The 21,528-nt window shown below is 56.6% G+C and overlaps 1 protein-coding gene across 1 annotated transcript in view; it reads right to left on the bottom strand.

Annotated features, from left to right (window-relative positions):
- VAC14 (VAC14 component of PIKFYVE complex) overlaps positions 1-21,528 on the bottom strand; it is a 98,766-nt gene that overhangs the window by 24,987 nt on the left and 52,251 nt on the right. The window contains exon 14 of the mRNA XM_030863391.3: positions 13,892-14,024. Within this exon, the coding sequence (XP_030719251.1) occupies positions 13,892-14,024 (133 nt within the window). The remainder of the gene's footprint in view (positions 1-13,891; positions 14,025-21,528) is intronic.

Raw genomic sequence — 21,528 nt, 5'->3', positions numbered from 1 at the left:
TTTTTTTTTTTTTTAAAAGGAAAAAACCACAACAACCTAACTCCCAAATCCTACCCCCCACACCCCGATTTTCCTCAGTAAGCATTTTCAACAAGGTCACAAATGCACTGGCTCTATAGACTTTTGGCTCCAAACCACATCTCAGGCAGCCTTTAACAGCCAATGCTTGGCGTAGCTTCAGCCGAGCCTGAGGAGAGGGAAAACTAGGGCACCTTTATGCTCTGAGAAAACATCAGATCCAGGTCACAGCTCCTTGGTTCTGCTGAAGCTACGGGCACCCCCCGGCCCACAGGCCCGAACCTGAGGACACCCCCGCCCCTGCAGTTCCTCCAGAGCAGGAATCACAACACCGGGGCACACCTTTCTTAGTCACTTGTCATCTGTCTGCCTGTGCCACCGGACTGCCACCTCGGTGAAGGCAGGAACCGGCTCTCGGTTATGTGTGTGCCCAGGGCTGGCGCGGGGCCTGGCACACCATGGGTGCTCCAGGAACAGCCATGGAATGAACCAGGGGGAGTGAACCTTTGACCCCTGTCCCCCGTCTGGGTTAGCCTGAGCTCTTCCTTGCCCCCCTCCCCCCCCCCGTGCTCCTGCTACACCTGAGTGCCCCGCGTGTGGACTGTGGTGGCTGGTCCTGCGTCGGCCTAGCCCAGGCGGGGCACGGGGCAGCGCGAGGAAAATATTTACTGGGAAAATCAGAGCCTCGGTTCCCTCCTGTGTGAAAGACCTCAGCTGACCCTTAAGGTCCCTTCTGGTCACTCTGAACTGAGCCTAAACTCCAGACCGAGACTCTCCTGGTCTCTCTTCAATCATGGCCTGGGGCTACCATTCTGGGAGCACATGCGTGGGCACGAGTGGCCGTCCTGGGAGGGGCTGGGTCTGAGTCTAACCCCCAGCTCCACACACAATGACACAGCAGACAACTTCTAGTCTCTGGCAAGGTGCAGTGTTGCAAATGGAAGGAAGCCCTAGAGAAGGAGTCAGCTGGAGGCCTAATTCCTCAGAGGCCACCCTGCTCCCCACCTGCCCGCGCGGTGGTCTCTGGGAAGGTCACTGGGGCACACACACAGCTCCACCCTCCCCCTGCCCTCCTTCCTGGAGAATTTGGCTGCTGGGAGAGTGGAGAGGGAGTGTCTCTCCTTCCACTGCTGCCATGGTGGGCCCTCAGTGGGGCCTGCTTCGCACCCCTTTTCGGGCAGCACTGAACCTGACCACAGGGCGGGCGCTGGTTGCGTCTGCCTCCCTGGTGTCCACAGCCTGGGATTCTGGTTCCAGATCCAGTTTCCCACGAACAATGTCTCCTCCTCCTGCGCGGGAGGGTGGGCACACAATCCCATCCTGAACAGTCAGGGCACAGTGACGGGTCCAGTGAGACTCAAGGACAGCCCCGCGGCTGAAGGCCGGCTGCTAAGGGTGAGGAGTGAGCTGAGAGCTGCGGTGGCTGTCCTGTCACGGGACAGACGGCCTGCGGGGCACGGGGCTGACAGAGGAGAGAGGAGAGCCTGCTGTGGAGGCGAGCAGGTGAGACGGAGGCCTGAGGACGCCAGGAGGGTGCTAGCTGCGGAGTTGCCAATCCTGGTCCCTGGCTACACAGCACCTTCATTTTTTTCAACAGAACCGTGAGAATTGGTTTTCTGTCACACGCGCTCAAGAGTCCTGACTGGGCAGCTTTGAACAGGGTGGGGTCTCGGTGGGGGGCAGTGGGGGGGGTGAAGGGCAGAGGAAGGGGGGACACCTGGGGGCAAGTCTTTGTTTGCTCAATGGCTTTCTCTCTTACTCTTCCCTAGAAAACAAGAGAAAGTGACAGTCAACCCCAGAACATCTGCTTACCAGGAGCTGAGCCTGAGGCAGCGAGCGGCAAGGGCCTGGGAAGGGGGTGAACGGGGGCCAGGCCAGCTCTGGGACCACCAGCCCACCCGCCCGCGGGCTCCCTGACTCTGACATGCACAGAGAGAGGGTGGATGCTTCTCTTCACAATGACTGTCACAGTCGCTACTGGGACACCTCCTGCACAGTTACCAGGTGCAAGACACTCTTCTGAGTACTTTTTTGTAACATCATTTAACCTCCCGAGGATCAGCAGATCACGATGGTGAGCGTCCCCATTTTTCACACGAGAAAACTGCTCAGGAAAGCTGCCCCGTGGGAGCCCCTTTCCTCTGAAGAGCTGCCGCTCCCCACTCCACTTGGGGTTCTGTCAGGGCTGCTGCTTGCAGCACCCTGCCACCGCCTCCCCTACCACAGGGGACACATGACCCCGTGGGAACCAACCAGAGCTCCCCCGGAGCACAGACAGCTGGGGCATGATGGCCATGTGATGTGGTGACCTCGTCTCTGCCACTGGAAGAGACCAAAGCAGTGAGGCTGACCTCAAACAGAGGCCAAGAAGACGGACGGCACCACAGGAAGATGCTGGGTTCCTGGGCCTTGCAGCCCTCCGCCTTGGTCTGGCTACACGGGCCGGTCAAGCCCCCTTGCTCGTACTGGTGCCTTTGACCTGGGTTCCCACCTCCTGCTGACCACCATAGTTAGATAAGCGGTTCCCAACTCCAGGCTGCAGACCTCCACTGGCCTGGCTGCACCAGAAGCCCCTGGGATTTAGCTGGGTGGGGGGATGGAGAGGGAGTGGGAATCTTTGCATAAGCAGGCTGGACTAGGTGGCCTCCAAGACCCCATCCAGAGTGAAGATATAATACCTTTTTAGGCGGACTGTACTCAGTGTTCAGCTCACTAGGAGTGCTTACCAGAAACAGGCAGCTTTATGGGTAGTTTCATGAGCTCCTAATCCCCTGAAAAAGCAGCACAAACCATAAAACATGCTGAGAAGAAAAACTGGTCACCTGGACTACATTAAAAATAAAGAACTTCTGTTCAACAAGAGACACTTTTAAAAGGGTGATAAGGCATGCCACGGGGTAGGAGGAGATAATTATAGTACACACACTGGAGAAAGACTTGCATCCAGAATATATAAAGAACTTCCACAAATCAATAAGAAAGGCACCAAAAACCCAATGCGGAAATGACTGGAACAGGCTCATTGCAAAAGAGGATACCCAAAAGGCAAAAAGTGATGAGAAGTTCTTTGACTTTGTTAGTCTTCAGGGAAATGCAAATTAAAACAACAGGTGATACCACCATACACCTACAGGAAAGGCTAAAATCAAAGATGGATGATATCAAGTGCTGGTGAGGATGTGAGCAATGGGAACTCTCACACCATGGGTGGGAGAGGAAATTGGTGCAGCTCAGACAATATCTATCAAAGCTAAACACATATATGGTCCCTGATCCAGCAATCCCTAGGTATTACCTGAGAGAAACGTACACGTATGTTCACCAGAAGACATGTGAAGGGATGCTCATGGCAGCATCATTCACAATAGTGCCAAACTGAAAATCACCCAAATGCCCATCACTAGCAGAATGTGTGAATGAGCCACGGCATCTTCACACAGTGGGGGGCTTGACAGAAATGTGAACTACGGCTACATGGGACACAAGCGAACTCACAAACACGAGGTGGGTCAAAGAAAGTTTACAGTTTGTAAAAGAGCACAAACTACGCGATTCCATTTATATGAAGTTCAAAAAATCAGGTCAACAAAAAAACCCCAAAACCCAAAATCAAAACAAAAACCCAGGTAAACGAATGTACAGCGTTAGAATTCAGGCCAGTGGCTACCTTGGGGAGGAGGGTAGGGGTAGTAACTGGGAAGAAACATGAAAGGCACCTTTGGGCGCTGGAAATGCTCTTTTTTTTTTTTTTTTTTTTTTTTTACGGTACGCGGGCCTCTCACTGTTGTGGCCTCTCCTGTTGTGGAGCACAGGCTCCGGACGCGCAGGCCCAGCGGCCATGGCTCACGGGCCCAGCCACTCCGCAGCATGTGGGATCTTCCCGGACCGGGGCACGAACCCGCGTCCCCTGCATCGGCAGGCAGACTCCCAACCACTGAGCCACCAGGGAAGCCCTCTACTTCTTGATCTGAGTGCTCGTTACACGGATGCAGACAATTAGTGAAAGCTAACCAAACTGTAGTACACTTACGATTTGTGTACTTTTATATAGTATGTTGTTAATATAAAATTTAGATTCAAAAAAGGCGTTGTGGAAATTGAGGCATGGAAGGAGGAAAGGCTGCCATGGTGGCCTGATCAGGAGAAGGAAAAGATAGATCTGGGGCGCTGAAGCAAAAAGTGTTAAGCTTACGTGGTTAAGAAAGAGAGAGGGTTTTGCCAAAGAGATGGCAAAACGGCGCAGAAAACAAGTCAGACCTTCTGGGGACACAAGAGGCCACGAGTTTACCGATGACAAGGCTGAGAAGTGGAGACACGAGCGCCATTATTAGGCTAAAGTAGCAGCTCTCTGGGGGAGCAAAACAAGGAGGCTCAGATGGCCCCATGTTCGGGAAACGGGTCACATGTGAGAGCTGGCACTGGGGCGCGTGACTGTGACCGCAGCCCGGGCAGGGGGTGCGGCCGGTGGAAACGGAGAAGGAGATGCAAAACTTCACGCTTAGGAAAGCAGCTTCTGAAAGGGAAGAGGGAGAGGCAAGGCTCGAAAGAGACAGCATGGGATGCTCGACAGAGGACTAGAGAAAAATGAGAGATGACTCAGGATTACACTTGAAATCCATCTCAGCTCAGCTCCAGAGAGAGAGAGAGGCCAATGTGGGTGATGTGAGCAACTGTGATAAACCAGAAGGAAAGCAAATGATCTGGGTATGGGGTGCGGGGGGAGACTTGTCCTCTCGAGCAAGGGTCAGAACAGAGATTTAGACCAAGAAAGACAGTCACTGTCCAAGTGCCAGGCAGTTCCAATGAGATTATGTAATCTAAATATAGACCAGAAATGGGCCAGGATGATGGCCAGGCAGGAGTCTGGAGGGCCCGGGGCCTAGAAGGAAGACAGGGAAGGATCCGCAGATTTACTCAGTGTTTCACTTCTGAGAGGTGGCAGGCAGTAGGAGGAGAGCCCCGGGAGAGGACGACGAGGAGGAGGCCACGTCAGGACGGGTCTTGGTGGGGATTTTCTGTGGGTCAATGACTCCAGGCAAAAGGGAGGCGCCACAAGAGAACATAGCTTCTTTCCAATGAGGCTGAGGAAAAGCAAGTCCAGACTGGAAACTGGGCAGTTTTCCCAAATGGCCTCCAGCACCCAGTCTGGAAGACAACCAAGAACCTCAGCTCTAGGATCTCTAGATGGTACACAGCACCCCCATGGAGATGTCCTAAGACGTGGGGTGAGGGAGCTGGGGGCAAATGCGCTGGTGCTACAGAGACACTGAAAGATTTTAGGATGACGGCAACAGACCCAAAGCCCATGCTCTCCTGGGAGCTGAGGCTGCATACTTGTAAAGAGAGTTCCATTATCCACTTTAGGTCCCAAGAGCCTCTTCGGTGGGCCCTCACAGCCCGGGTTACAAAGCACCCTTCCCCACAGGCTGTACGCTACTTCACGTGGGCTTGTGCTCACCGTCTGAGGCTGAATTCAGCGCCAAGGTCCCCCCAGGCCAGGGCCCCTGCAAGGTGTCACCATCACACGTGCTCAGAGACGGAAACTCTCCTTCTATGTGGAAGGGGCAGCTGGTCTGACGGCCTTTCACAAACCGCATGTGATGGAAACCCTTCTGTGTTATTTTTCTGATGATGGGGGTGGCGGTGGGAAGTGGGTGCACGTGTGTCTGTGATCTTTGTGGCCACCTGCTAAATGAATACCCCTGTGGGGAGAGAGGGGGGAGGACCACACAGGGGCCTCCCAGGGCACCCACGGTGAAAAGGTTGGGTTAAAAGGATGAAATAAAGAGCTTCCTGAGAACCACGTTCTACGATGGACAAACAGGACACATTTCTGCAACTGCTGTTCCAGGAGTTTAAAAGCACTTTTAAGCTAAGGACGCCCATTTATCTCTCCTGGCTCGGATGCAGCCCAACTCCAAGGAGGCAGGAGGATGGAAGTGACCTCTAGGGGCCAATTCCAAACCTGCCGATATTTTAAGTTGCTACATTACGATTCCAGCAGCTACTTGCTAATTAACCGCGCTGTCTGACTTACCAAGGTCAAAGCTTTGCTAGTTTCCTGGCATCCTTAGGTAAAGTATAAACAGGTCCAGAGACAACTGCAGATTCCATAACCTCTAGAGCTTCAGAAAGAAATTCACTGTCAAGCTCTCAGCCCCTGGCAACAGGGCTGGGGAGCTGGGCGTCTCAGGTGTATAGACTACAAAGAAAGTGCTTTTAACTGGAGGCTGGAAAGGGCCCCGCAGGTGCCACCACCCACGTGATGAGTCTTTGGAGGCCTTTTAAGGCCTCCCATGCAGCAGGTGCGGGATGGCTCCCGAGTCCCCCCCCCACAGATGCTCCTGGACGTGGGGGCAAATGGCTGGCTCTGTGGGTCACCTGGCCTCCCCGTGCCCAGTTCACCTGTGACCCCTAACCTCCCACAAGCCCGGCTCGAAGCGAGTGGATCCCTGGCCTCCTTCCAGCCCCTGCTTCCATCAGCAGCCCTCCGCCCACAAGGGATCCAGGAGGACCCTTGAAACGTGGGGCCACTTCCCTCTAAAGCTCCCCAGACTTCCAGAGCACGCTGCACGGGGCTCCCTCTGGCCAGCACTTCCTCTCCTCCCCCCCTACCCCGGCTGCACCTAGTTAATCCCAGCCTGGCCTAGCAAGGCTTATCGCATGTGGTTTCCATATTCCAGAAGAAAATACATCCGTTCTTGCAGGGAGCGCCAGTGTGTATGACAGTGGGCTCTACAGGGACAGCAGGGGGACTGCCTGCAGGAGACAGAGCAAAGCCACTGGCTGTCCCCAGCCCTCCCTGCCACCCCCGGGTCACGGATGGTTCTATGAGGTGCTGGGGTGCTGGCACTTTGCCGTGCATTAGGGGACAATGGACAAGGGCCGGGCTGGGTTCTCTGGGCTGCCTGCACTTTGTACCTCCCAGGGACACCTTTTCACGTTTGAGGGCAGGGCTTTCTTGCAGGCAATCTTCTCTGGCATGTCAGATGGGGCCGCCCTGCCATTCACAGGTCCTCAGCGTTGTCCCAATTCGGAGATCAGAGCCAAGAGCTGGTTGTGCAAAGCAGCTTCTGCCACTCACTCCCTTTGCTGTCCTGCGTCTCAACAAAAGCACCTTGGCCCCTGGAGAAGAATGACTGGGGAAGGCTCCACGAGATTCACACAAGGAACTGGGCAGACTGACTTAAAGCTAACAGGAAGAGACGCTTCTTCTGAGAGGGAAGTAAGAAATTCCTCGAAGCAACCCTCCAGCCCTGTTCAATGTTCTGTCTCCTTGCCCTCAGCTGGGGACCCCAGTCAACACGGCTACAACTGATGAAAGACCCAAATCCGCCTGCATTCTGGGGAGGGGGATCAGGGCCTGTTTCCACAGACAGACTTAGGTTGGTGCGTGTTTGTCACAGCGATTTGTTTTTATTCTGAGCAAATGAACGCAATCCATTAAAGGGGCGAGAGGAAGACAGTCGAGCAGGCCTCTCAGCAGCGCTCTCCGCAGGCTGGGGTCCAGAAGCGAAGCTGCTTTTCTAAAATGCCATTTGAACAGGGATCTGGGTCTTGCCACTTCACTCAATTCATCTTTCATTAGCATCAGCACAATGGGCTTTTGGGGACCCAACCGATGCCCCCTGGCAGGTAAGGTGGCACGCAGAGACAGGGGAAAGGGGGTGCCCCCGATGCAAATGAACTCCAGAGGCCCGGTGGATACAGAGACCGAGGGGGGCGGAGCTGGGGTCGGCAAGGATCTGTGGTGTGCGCTGCCCTAGCCGCAGAGGCCGTTTGACCCCCTGCCAAGGAACGGACAAGGACAGCAAAGTGGAATTTCCCAATTAGGGCATGAAAGAGAGCTTCTTCTCTTGAGCCACTGTGCCCCCCTCCCACCCTGCAATTCAAAACAAGTCCGGGGGCTTCCTAGCCCCACCACCCACCTCACTCGCCTGCCCCCCAACACAGGGCTGTCATGCAAAGCCGGGGCACTGGGGGAGGGGAGGGCAGGCGTAGCTGGGGTACATGTTAGGGACTCTGGCTCTTGGCTGAACTGGAGAGGCTGCCAGGCCTGTGTCAGAGGCAAGAGGGGACCAGAAGGACCAGAAACCTTATCGTGGGGCTCTCGGGGTCCTCGTGACGGCTGCCCCGTCTCTCACTTGGACCCCCACCTGCACCTCATCTTGGGGGCTTCCTTTCTCCGGGGAGGGTGCTCGGCCACCATGGACAGGGCTGGAAGGGGCTGGAGCCCTCGAGTTCACAGCACAGTCACTCGTTGAAAGGAAAGCATTCTCTGGCAAGCCCTCTTTGCAAGGCAGCAGGGAGGAAGGGGAGGGGGAAGGCGCAGCTGATGAAGCCGAAGGACGGCTGGTCGGAGGGCCGCGCTGGCCGGCAGCGTGAGCGTCCTCAGCCTCGCTGCCCTCCCAGCACAGAAGCAGGCCTTGTGAAGATCACAGCTGTCGGGTTGTGCTGGAGCTCATATCACAGCCTATCAAAGAGGCTGCGTTTTCTCCCTCCTCTCCTTTTCTACTGAGTATAGTGGAGCGGTTCGTGGGAAAACAAGCTCTGTGCTTGTTCTGTCTGCACTGGCGGTGGCGGTCGGGGTGGGGGGAGCGGGGAGAGGCCAGAGGAGGGAAATGTACACGAACACCCACTTAGGGCCGAGTTGTTTTAGCGGTGTCAGGGCCAGGCCGCTGGTGGGCGCCCTGGGTGTCGGCGCAGCAGGCCTGGCGCTCAGGAGCCAGCTCTCGGCACAGAAGGTTCAATTCTTTCACCCCCTCCCGGGTCTGGTTTCCCCTCCCCACAGACCACTGTGGAAGGCCGAGGCCGCATCATGAGGCAGAACAGCGAGCTCCCCTGGACCAAGCCGTGCGGAGCGCTGTAACACGCAGGCTTATGTAACCCTCTCCGCAAAACGACAGGGCAGGCACAATTATCTTCGTCTTATAGTCAAAGCAAAACGGGCTTGGAAACAGGTCACAGAGTTAAAAACTAGAGGAACTGGGATTCGAACCCAAGGCTGTTTGACTCGAGAAGCTCCCCTCTTAATCCAGCTCCTGAGTGCCTGTGGCATCTGCCCGACTCCTGTGGAGCCTTGGGGAGGGGGCGTGGGTGTGGGCAGGGCTGGGGTGGCATCTGCTCATGTCCCTCTCTTCCCTCCCTCAGTCCCTGCAGCCGGGAGAAGGGCCTGGGCCCGGAGTGGGTCACAGCAAGTCTGGCTGAGACGAGGTTTTGGAGTCACTGACTTCCCCAAACTCAACATGCCTCTGAACTGTTAACATCCACCAGATAGCGAGGCCACATGGACACAGAGAGGATGTCCAACCCACCCAGGGGCCTGGCTGGAGTTTGGGGCCCTACTCCCACGCCCCACGGAGGTGCAGCCTGGGAAAGCCGAGTTGGGGGAAACACCCCGGGGCCTGAGGAGAGTCATGCATCTTCCTCAAGGCCAAGACCCCCCACCAGATGTTTGTCCTCAAGAAGTCTGGATGCCTTTGTCCTTCTATAGACAGTAGCGGTTCCTGGACCCTGAGCTAAACACACTACTACAGAAACAATGGCTCTTCACTTGTTTGCCAGAAGAATCTCTTTCCTTTCTCTGCTCAGTCTTGGGGGTTGAGAGGAGCAAATCATAGCTGGCTTAACACCAGAAGAAGGGGGTTAAGAATCATTTACTGTGTTTTTTTTTTTCTTTTCTAAATTCTTTTGGCTGCGCCGCACGGCATGAGGGAGCTTAGTTCCCTGACCAGGGATTAAACCCATGACCCCTGCAGTGGAAGCATGGAGTCTTAACCACTGGACCGCCAGGGAAGTCCCTGCTTCTCACTCTCTCTCTCTTTTTTTTTTTAAAGTTTTTCATTTACTGTGTTTCTTATCAGGCCTGTGGCTTCTTCTCAGCCTGCATGTATCACTATTAGGCTCCTCTTTAAAGCCACCAGCAGAAAACAAGGAAATGAAACGAAAGGCAGGTGGGCAGGCTGACACTCCGAGGGCTGGGCCCCAGTGAACCTCTGCTGAAGGGCCTCGGCCCGTCTGGCCACGGGAAGGAGAAAGGCACACGTCTTCAAGGCCTCCTCCACGTCGGATACTGGGCTGTGCTCACCCTGAGAACCCTGACTGGGTGGCGTGGCACGCTGGCTTAGCAGGTAGCCGCCCCACAGAGCTGGTGCGGCCCAGAGGAAGCTGTAGCTCGAAATGACAGTGGCTGGTGCTGCTTCAGGGGGAACGGCAGGCTGGACAAATGAAGCGAAGGGCTAGGAGGGACAACAAAGGTGAGGGGCCCAGTCACAGGTTCCTTCTGTCCAGCCCACCGGGTTCTTTGCCCAGGGCTAGGAGACCTCTGTGGCCGTGCGGGGTGGGAGTGACACGTGCCCTGGAGGCCAGGTGCCATGCCCACTGAGGCCCCAGTGTGGTGCACGGGGAGTGTGAGCCCTGGAACAGCGAGTGACTGCCATGCTGGATACTGAGCCCCAGAAGGATGAGGAGGGAGGACCCTCTGAGGAGCTGGGCGCCAGGTGGTCCTGGTCTGCAGGCCGTGCAGGGCTCCTCAAGGCACCTGGCTCGACACTCTGTCACAGAAGGGACAGAGGGGCAGCTGCGAAATTAGCAGAGTGCAGCGGTCTGCAGCCCAGCTCCAACTGAGCCAGGCAGGCACGCGGCTTCCTCTCATTTCCCTCCTGCAAAATGAGGATTCTCATCAGCCTAGGATGCCTGGGAGACACTGCAAAGCAAGCGAAGCCTCACTGTCCTAGAGGCTGTGAATGGGAACGTGGCACCAGCTCCACGGAGCCTCGGCCCTAGCGGGTGGGGAGAGCACCCGCGCACACTCACACACACCCATGCGCGCCCACGCTGCCCGCACTTCTGCCTGGTGCTGTCTGGGGATAGTCCCGACTCCCCGAGCATCCTCTCCCCAGGCCCCTGACAGGGCACGTGAGGCTGACAGAGGATGGAAAAACCCATTACAGCGCAGTTCTCCAGAGAGGAAACTAGCTACAAATTCCATTTTCAAAGGCCTTTCTCTCCACTGGTTTCCTGAAAGTCTTCCAGGCAAGGAGGGCTCATCAAAAGAGCTGACACCTCTACAATTTCGAAAGCTGCATGAAGCTAACTGCCACTCGTGTGGGAAGAGTCCGTCATTTTCCTGGTAGGGGGTCTCTTCAAGCCCCAACCGTCCAACTTGATGTGAAAAAAAAAACCATGGAAACCTTCCTCTTTTGGCAAGTGACGGTAAGAATCCATTTCTGTCGCTCTGTAACCGTGGTCGTCACCCGGGACGATTCTGCCCCCCAGGGGACCTTTGGCACTGTCTGGAGACATTTTTGATTGTCCCAGTTGGGTGGGTGACAGTGCCACTGGCATCCAGCGGGTCGAGGCTGGAGACGCTGCTCCACACCCTACAGCGCACGGGACAGCCGCTGCCACGAAGAATTACCAATGCCAACAGTGCCGACGCTGAGAAACCCCGCTCTGCGAGAGCTCAGGAGGGCAGAGGGTGGTGACACCACCCGCCCCCCACCGGGACGCCTGTGGGTGGTCTAGACCATCAGAAGCCCCTTCCTCCTGATGGGCAGGGATGTGTGGTCCTGCCGTTTGTCCTTCTGACCAGGCAGGCCTGCCCCCTCCTGAGACTCTACCCTTTGGCCTGTTCCCCAGGGAGGCCTCAATGCCACCCTCTGCCCGGAGCTGGGGCCCTGTGGCTCCTCCACCCACCGGCGCCACACAGGCAAGCCCTGGGCCTGCTCCCCCCATTTCCTTGTCCCCCATTCCTTCAGCTCGCCCCGCGCTCAGCAGACTCCCCAACGCCTTCCAGCCGGCCCTCTTCCGGCCTCTTCTCCCCTCGCTGCCTCCCGCCATCCGCCTCTTTCCTCTGCTTCTTTCTACCTCTTGGGCCCTTCTTCTCAGCCTCCTCTCCCGGCTTCTCCAGACCCAACTATTACACACTGGAACTCTGAAGGGCCCGGCTCCGGGCAGCCTTTCTTCGCTCTGACCACCAACCATTCTTAGTCCCTAGGAATGAAATCCACAAGGTAGAATTATCTAGAATGGAACCCCGCACAGTGTTCAGTAAATATCTGTTGAATGAATGGATAAGAGAGTGAATGAATGAATGACTGCCGTCAACCTGCAGATTTGTATCGTGGGCCTAGATCCCTCCTTTGAGAAGCAGACATAGCGATGTCTTCAATGTCTCTCCTTTGATGTTCCCAAAGCTATTTGAAACCCCTCCCTCTCTGCTACTCTTCCGGGGATCTCACCTCAGGGACAGCTACCACTATCTACCCTGCTGCTCACACCACAGTCTTGGCCGTCCCCCCCCAACTCCCTCTCTCCTCCCTCCCTCCCTCATGCAATTCATCACCAATCAACACACTTCTTACTAATTCTTGCATCGCACTGCACTGCTTCTTCCCATCCCCCTACCAAGCTGCCACCTTGGACAACAGCCTCCCAGCCGGTCTCCCACACATCCACCCATTCTCTCCCAGCAGCACAGTAATCTGTAAAAACAGCAATCTGGGGCTTCCCTGGTGGCGCAGTGGTTGAGAATCCGCCTGCCGATGCAGGGGACAAGGGTTCAAGCCCTGGTCCAGGAAGACCGCACATGCCGCAGAGCAACTAAGCCCATGCACCACAACTACTGAGGCTGTACTCTAGAGCCTGTGAGCCACAACTACTGAAGCCCGCGTGCCTAGAGGCCGTGCTCTGCAGCAAGAGAGGCCACTGCAATGAGAAGCCCGTGCACCGCAATGAAGACCCAACGCAGCCAAAAATAGAAATTAATAAATAAATTTATATATATATATAAAAAGCAGCAAACCGGTCACACCATTCCCCTGCTCAAGCCCATTCAGCGGCTTGCCGCTGACCTCTTGGTAAGGGCCCCAGTCCTTAGTCCAGCTCACACGGCTGAGCCCCTCTCCCCTTGCCTTCTGGTTTACAGCAAAATGAACTCTCCAACCTCCTTCCTGCCTTGAAGCTTCTGTGCAGGGTGGACCCTCCCCCTGGAATTCTCCTTCAACTCCCCGACCCCCAGATGGCCCTGATCAGGAGCCCCCCAATTCCTGGGACATTAGTCTGCTCCCTGAGCACCCTGGATGGCTTTACTAACCTCCGTCGCCCCAGAGGTCCTGATTTCACTGGTCAGGGTGCAGCCCAGCCATCACCTTCTTTTTCAAGCCTCCTTGGTGACCTAACGTGCAGTCAGGGCCAAGAACCACTGCTGTAGAGTATCTAGGGTCACTCAGAGTATTCTGGGAAACTCCTCTGCCTGGCTTTCTGGGGACCCTGGAGAAATCTGTGTCCCCTCTAGGTTTCTGTTGGCCTAAGGTTACTCTCCTGGTGACCCTGCTCCTTGGAGCCAAGCAAGAGGCAAAGGGCCAGACCTGGCCATACTGCTGGCGGTGACAGTTCTGCAGGCCTCCAGGGACTGGGGCTGGTGCCCTGGGACTGTCCGGGGCTGGGCTCACACAGCACAAGAACCTGGCTCTGCCAGAGCCACTGCTGCCACCCAGCTGTGGCCAAACGGTGTGCTGACAGCTGGGCACCCAGCACAGCCAGGTTCATGTTCTGTCTGGCTCACCTCCTTTTCTCCCTGAAGACTCCCACAAGAGTGTTCAATGAGAGGATACTTAGCCTCAAGGAAAGCTGTCTCAACAAGTGAAAAACGAATTCATTTGTTCAAAAAATGGTGACATCAACCTAACCCATGTCAGTAGCACCAGCAACCTGGTGTGAAGGGGGAACCTTCTTTGTTTCTTTTAAGAGCTCAAAGGTCAGGAAAAGGAGGAGAGAGGAGTGGAAGCGAAAATGGTTGCCCTGACCCCTTGTATGGTAGGAGAATGAAAAGCCGAGGCTGTGGGACCACAGAAGGTACGCGGAGGCTAACCTGATGATGAAGCCGCCTCTGACCTCCAGAAGCTTCCGTTCGCTGCTGAACCTCTTGAGAAGGTTGATCATGAACTTGTAAAAGTAGGAGTTCATGGTCGGAGTCGAAGGAGAACACTCCAAGCCTTTGGTACCTATAGAGAAAGGGACAGAGCCGGGATTTATTCTACGCGTCCACAGAATATAAACAATTATCAACGCCAAAAAGGTGGGGGAAGAGTCTCTGTGTAACAGGATGAGGGAACACCTTCAATCAAGGGCCACGATGGCAGCAAAAAAGCCAGGACCAAACAAGTGTGCGCAAGCTGATAAAACTCCACTTACTGCAAAAAGCACCCACTTCCCTGTCCACCCCTCCAGCTGACCCTCCATCACTTAGTGAATATCTCCTACGTGTGAGACCTGCTGCTAGGTGCCAGAAATTTTTGGAAAAAAAAATTTTTTTTTTACTCATTATCCTAATAAATAAAATACACTTGGGCTTTGTTTGACTGGTTAAGAGCAAATGGCAAGTCAAAGAGAGGAAAGAGAGAAGGCAGACACACAACCTCAATGGTCCATGAAGCCAATAGATTCTGTGAGGCAGAAGCCATACTCCCTTCCCGCCGCTGCTTAAGAATAAGTCAATTATGCACACAGCCACCAGGGTGAAGACAGCACACACCGACAGAATGTGACCGAGCGTTTCCATCTGCACCCAATGTTTTGAAATCAGAGATTCTTCCTCATCTTCAGGCAAAGACGCTCTTTTAGAGTAGTACTTTGAAGACCCTGAGCTGGCTTTACAACCAGAAGCACACTCGAGGTCTCCCTCTTATGTGTACCAGCTGAAAATACACTGAAAGCCAGATACAGCCGTCACCACACTGTCCCTGCAACCCCGTCCCAGCCCCAGCCCTGCACATGGTCCCCTATGTAAGGCCTCCAGCGCGGAGGGGACGAGGGCGGGGCTGACACAATGCCGGGGTGATCCCAACGTAGTGTCTGTTCATACGCCCCTTGGGATCTCCCCCCGTCCTTCCTTTCTAACACATGATGACCTCAACAGCACTGCTGGAAAGAGCTGTCAGTGATGCTAGGACTCCTCATTCCATCTGCCTGAGGCATTAACAGGACATCTGATTTTTTTAAAAAAATAACAGCTTAACTTAGATATAATTCATATACCATAAAGTTCACCCTTTTAAAGGGTACGATTTAGTGAAACAGGCAGCGTGGGGGGTCTCTGGGAATCAAGCTTGGCTGTGCAAGGAGTATCAGCTCCCAGAAGCATCAGCCTAGAGCATAAAACAGGAACGTGTGGAAGCGTCGCCCAGAGCACTACAAGTGAGCCTTACAGAGGAGCCCCTACAGGCTGACTTCATCAGATGCCAGGAAGCAGCAGTAAAACCTTGTCCCAGGAGTTCTGTCATTTTGCTGAATTCAGTCTTCCTTACATCCTCGTGTGGTCCTTACGGGGAAGTGGCTGGGAACTGGAAAAGGTGTTTCCTGTTTTGTTTTTCCTGGCTGTGAATTACTCTATGAGGATTCCTTACCAGGAGCCACACCTTCAAAATACTGTCCTCTCTCCTGAACCTCTTTTACAGCTCCTGTGAACTGTGCACGGGGCGAGAAGCCAGTTCAAGGAAAGGCCTCATTGAATTTCTTGTTGTTTGCAGTGTGTTGTTCTGGGTCCCTGTCCAGAAGAGCCTGGCCCAGGCAGTCCTGAGTGACTCTGGAATGGCAAACAGTCTCTGCTCCCTGCCCAGAGGGGCTGTTTGCAGAATCAAGTGTCACATTCTCACAGATTGAGTTACCCCAGGCCCAGCTGGGGCTGATCTCCAAAGAGGTGGCTGCAGATACAGCTGCTGAGGCAGCCTGGCTGCCTCTCAGCCCCTTGTCCCCCTCCCCATACTTGAGGATATGTATTCTGCTGCCCCCATGGTGGCCTGGCCAGAGGGCAGAGGCTCCCCCCACGCCCCCCAGTGGAGGTGTGTGTGGACTGGAGCCCAGCTGCCTGCAGCATTCTCTTGGGTGCTCGTTCATGATGACTCCTTATGTCCCTGTCCCCTTCTAGCTTTTGTACGTACACCTCTGTCCCACCCCTTTTCCAGGCTTAGGTTCCAAAGGACAAAGGGACCAAAATGGGGACTGACCAAAACAAAATCCTCCCCACCTGGGGCCACAGTCTCCAGTCTCCAGGGACTGGGTGTCTTGGGCAGGCACTGGGGAGAGGTGCTGGGTGGTTCTGTCCCTACAGAGGCAGTGGGAAGCATCAAACATGGTGTTTAGAGCTTGGCTTGGGAGTCCATCAGACCTGGGTTCAGATCAGACCTCCACTCAACCGCTTACTAGCTGTGCAACTCCAGAATTGCAAGTCTCTTACCCTCTCTAAGTCTCAGTTTTCTCATCTGCAAAGTGGGGGCAATGAGAGCCCTCATTGAACGAGACAAACATGTAACGTACCTGGCCTGGGGCTTCCTAAATAGTCTGACCTCGGTAAACCGGGGCTGCTATCCCTGGCAAACGTGCCATAACCCAGAGCACTGCATGAAGCAAATGGTTCCCGTTCTCCGAGTCTCGGACTGGACGACTGAGGGCTGGGGATAGTCTGGAATGTCAGATCTGGGACGAGTTCACAGTCCTCTGCTGGGGGGCAGGGAGGCTGTGAGGAGAGGGGATCGCCTGGGACCCCTCCCCCACCCCCCACATTCAGGGAGGGAGATCTGGCCACCCCTCAGCTGACAGACCGGCAGAAGAGAAGGCCTGGGGCTGCTCCGCACATGTCGCCGCTCTCCTCAGCCACAGCCCGCTCTGGGCCCCACAATCCACTCTCTACGTCCAGGCCCGCATGGTGGCCCCTGGAGCTGAGGCCCTTAGGAGGCAGGAGTGGGCAGAGCCACATCTGGGAGAAGCCACGTCGAGTGCCTCCCATTCTCACAGTGCGGTGGTTACTGAGAAAGCTTCCGCTGCTCCGCTTAAGCACTACGAGAAGCAGCAGGCCGGGTGCAACCGAAGTGGGCGCCGGGCGCCTTCCTGAGGCTGAGACTAGGAGGGTGGGAGCTTCGGGGGAGCTGCCTGAGGCCGGTGGCCCTTCAGGCTCTCACCCACCAGAATGGGCTCTGGTCAGGGCCACTGCCCTTGAGAGAAGCCTCTGCAGGAGAGGGTGGGGAGCCTTGGGAAGCTCGGGGGGAAGGGCAACACTGGCCAGGTGGGCCGGGCAAGGATGGGGCGCATCTCAGTGCTCACCACGGACAGGGTGAGGGCCTATTCGGTCCTTCCCAGCCTGTTTCCCACTGGCCCCACCGGCCACTTTTCTGACTCACCAGCCCTTCTGGCCCAGCTGGCTTGAGGTGGAACCTGTGAGATGTTTCCAGGCAAGGTTGCAGGCACGGGAGGAGGAGATGGGGTGCAGAGAGAACAAACCCGCTCCAGGGGTGTTACTACAGGGAATGACAGGCCTCTCTCAACTGAACTAATTTCTGCCCAACCGCAGCCTGCTCCTCCCCGTGGGGAGCTCACAGCGCCTCCACCGGCCGCCTCTGCCTCTCGCTCGTCTGCGTGCTTGACAAGCTCGGCTGGGAATCGGCCTCCTTTCTCAGCAGCCCATAATAGCCTACTCAGCTCAGCTCTCCCTCGGGAGGGGCCCGGGGCTACATGCTGCCGGCCCATTAGGACAGGGCAGAGCCAGAGAGGGGCCTGGCGCCCGGAGTCAGGGCCCGCCCTCCAACATGAGGATCTGCTGGGACGACAGGGCTGGGAGGCTTCGACTCAGGAGACACTGCTGATAGCACGGTTTTCCAGGCCCGCCGCGGACGGTCGGGGAGCTGTTCTGGCCGGGGCCCCAGGAGGTGGGGAAGTGAGGAGAGGGCTGGGAGCAACCTGGACACGGGTCTCAGGAGGGAGGCGCCCTTTGAGGGGCTGAGAAGAGCGGGATTTCCATTCCCTACTCCTGCCGAGGACCAGTCCCAGTGCCGCCTGCCTGGCATTTCTGGTTTAGAGGAGTGGGCTCTGGCAGGACGTTCACGTGACCACCGGCTGGCCGAGGGGCCAACAGATACTGCTGGGAGCACCCTGTATACAAAACCAGGCCGGGGCGTGGGCGGCCAGGGAGCCAGCCCTGCAGATGTTACTAAGTGAAACCTGATGTGGCGACATGAGAATCTGCAGAACGTCTTACAAACAGCCTTCCCTGGCATGTTTTGGATTGAGCTTTGCGGCTATGACGTGAAGGAGCCTCACATGTCAGGATAAAAATAGCTCTGGCCTCAATACACAACGCGAGTTACAGTTCAACAAAACCAGATGCAAAAACACCAGGCGCCCAGCCTGGGCCCAGCAGGGTCCCCGCTCCGCTCCCAGCCCTCCCAGCTACCTCCCCCGAGGGCTGGGCCGTGTGCCTGGCCAGCACCTCCAGTGGGCATCTGGCTCCGCTGCCCTGAGAGGAGGGGGAAGGGCCGGGGACCCGGCGCAGATGCAGGTCCTGTGGCTGACTGGCAGGGCACTCCCGAGGATGTGACACCTTCTCTGGGCCGGTAGCTATCTGTGAACCTCGTGGGGGTTAGGAGCGTGACGCCATGCCTGGCACAGGAAGTGCTCCGAGGAGCGGGCTGCGTGACTGGGAGGCTGGTATGGAACTGAGGGGGACGAGCAGGGAAGGGAGAGCCTACACACAGAACAGGGGCTGGGAGACAGGGAGGCCCCGGCCACTCGGGAAGCAGGGTCTCAGAGGGTGTGGAGTCCACTGAGTAGAGGGCCCAAACCCTATGGCTGTGTGGACAAAAGGGTGGTTGAGATGTTGCAGCAACGGCAACCTCGGGACCCAATCCAAAGGGCAGAAACTTTCTTTTCTGTGGAAAAGCCGGGGAGTCCTCTGCCCTGGGCAGTCACCCAAATCCAGGAGGCTTTCCAGTTGCCTGGTTCGGAGCAAGAGATAAGCTGATGGGCCAGGGCAGGGCCTGGGAGGACCTTCCAGCTGATGTGGCGGTGGAGAGGGGCCGCGCTGCCCCTGCTGGGAGAGCAGGGGCTGGGGCCAAGGGGGCGCTGGAGAGACCAGGAAGGGGCCTGGGTTGAAGGGGGCCAGGTTCTCCATCTGGGGACAAGTGAAGGCCTGGGCAGATGTGCTAGGGGAGCTTCAGACCCGACAATGGGGACTGGGTGATTGGTCCTGGTACCCGCTCCTTCTGTCAATTTAAGAAACTCTGAAAGAGGGGTGCTGACCCTTACTGGGCGCCTGACGCTGGGGGTTCAGAGGTGAGTATAGCAGGCCCCTGCGGTATGAGCTGGTGCTTCTCAAACTGAGGAGCACACAAGTCACCCAGCAATCCTGATAGAATGTGATTCTGACTCCGGGGTGGGCCTCAGTGTCTGCATTTCTGATGAGCTCTAGGCGATGCTGAGGCTGGCATAACCTGCACTTTCAGGGGGTCTAAGAGGTCACGGCCAGGGGGGAAACAGATGTGAACCCCACAGTGTGACTGGTGGAAGGAACAAAGTGTGAGAAAGGAGTCTGGCCTGGGATATCCTAGAAAGCTGTATGGAAGAGAAGCCATCTGAGCTGGCCTGGAGCACGCGTAAGCTCTTGTAACAGAAGGATGGAAGCAAAGGCAGCACTTTACACATACAGGGCATTTACCTTACCCCCTTCCATGCAAGCGCTCACAAAGCCCCCCAGGGGCCCATCACCCGATCTACACAGGAAGGAGAGGTGGCACCGAGGCAGGACACTTGCCCAAGGTCACAGGACAGGCAGCGCAGAGCTGCCCCAGCACCCGAGTGCTTTTACGCCGCCCGAAAAGGGTATGTGGGCTGGGAAACGGTCTGGTGTGGCCGGAGGAAGTAGAGGGCAGGCCAGGGGGGAGGCAGCAGAAGGGCAGGAAATGAGGTGCTGAGGGGCTTAAGGCTGGAATGGGGTCCCTGAAGTCGCTGTGAAGAGGAGGGATACCCCCCAAAACTGCCAGGCTGAGGCCACAGCCCAGCACGCAGAGGAGGAAGCTGGACCACCGATTCCACCACCACTGCTGGACAGGGTGGGGTTCACGTGTGTTGCCGTCTTCTGAGTGTGAAGGTGAAGAGAGCAGGCTCTCAGGCCAGGCTCCCGGGCCAGCACCACCGCTGCCATGATCCCCCAGCCCAGGTGGGAATGACAGTGCCCTCCTCAGAGATGGCATAAGGGTCAAGGACTGATCCACGGGGAGGGTTCAGCGAGCTGACGTGAGAAGAGCTTAGAACGGTGCCCAGTCCTAAACGAGAGCTCAGCATATCACAGTCACCGCTACTATTGGCAAAACTACCAGGGATGGCTTCCCGCGTTTCTTCTAGAATTTATTTCTGCACTTGGTCACGCCAGGCCAGGCTATAAGCAACGAAACTGAATCAGAACGTTCATTTTTGCCCGTGTGTTTAGAGCTGGGACCAGCGAGCCCTGCAGGGCACATTGACAAGAGCTGCTTTATCCCAAGAATGGGCCCCGTGGCCAGAAGGGAAGGTCATGAAGACTGGGTTTTGGGGGCAAACGTCAGTCCTGGGGTGACTTTTGGTCCCAGATCGCCACACTGCTGTGGTGCGGGGCCCAGGGGCCTGCCTCTCGTGCAGCAGGATGTCCAGCCCCGTCTCCAATGACGGACTCAGCCCAGAGCCTGCCTGCTCCTGCTGGGCCTGCCCACTGCAGGCCTGCTCCAGGGGGCTCACCACCCCCTCTCCCCAGAGCCTGGCAGGGCCCCAGCCATGTGGAGCCACACAGAGAAGGCACAAAAGTTGCCAAGTCACAGGGGACCCAACTGGTTGTTTTCGTGTCATATCACCAAAACACAAGTTAGGGAGACAGGGAGCCTTCCACAGGCTTCCCTCAGGGCCGCCCACCCAGGCAGCTCCCCTCTTGACTGCCCCAGAGGTGGCCCTCTCCCCAGCCCCGGGGCTCTGCCAAGGTCAGGAGTGAAGAGGGGCAGGCCGGGGTGGGGTGGTGGGGGGAGGGAGACCACCACCTCTGCCCCTGCCGCTCTGTGCTGGAGCCAGAGATGTTCATGCTAGGCCAGGCGAGAGCAAAATCCCCTGTGGACAACTCTGCCTGTGGCCCTGGGGACCATTCCTGTGGCGCTTTTAGGCCAGCACAGCAACTATCCAGGCGTGTAATGGGCTGGCTTCCCTACCGCTCCTGCTGCGTTCAATCTGCACCCTCCGAGTTTACAGACCCGACAGGAAGGCAGGGCCACTTAGCTCCCTACAAACACCACCGGTTTCCTCTTTGCTTGGCTCCCAGCCTCCCTGGCTTTCCAAAGTGCCTTTACAGGGACGGGAGGGTGGGGTGGCGGTAAGGTGGCAAACGACCTTAAAGGGACACAGCTCTGCACTCCGCAAGTTCTCAGAGCTGTGCCCTGGAGAGCAGAGGAAGGCAGTGACCGAACAGGAAGAGGGGTTGGCCTCGCAGCCTCTGTGCACAGCCAGACGGAAGCGGACAGAACAAACCCCTCGCACGCCTGAGAAGCGATGGGAGAAAGAGCGGCCGCAGGGAATGAGCGCGCACTTCCTGCGTGCTTTCTGACTCACACAAGCACCCCTACCATCCTAACAGCTCTGGGGCCTTTGGGGCCTGGCGTGTGCCCTCCCCAAGGTGGCTGAGGCGGGAGAGGGGACAGGGTACAGCTCTGGCTTCCCATGCTC

Source organism: Globicephala melas, chromosome 19 (genome assembly GCF_963455315.2).
Source record: "Globicephala melas chromosome 19, mGloMel1.2, whole genome shotgun sequence".
NCBI lineage: Eukaryota > Metazoa > Chordata > Mammalia > Artiodactyla > Delphinidae > Globicephala > Globicephala melas.
This window is presented reverse-complemented; position numbering and strand designations above follow the sequence as displayed.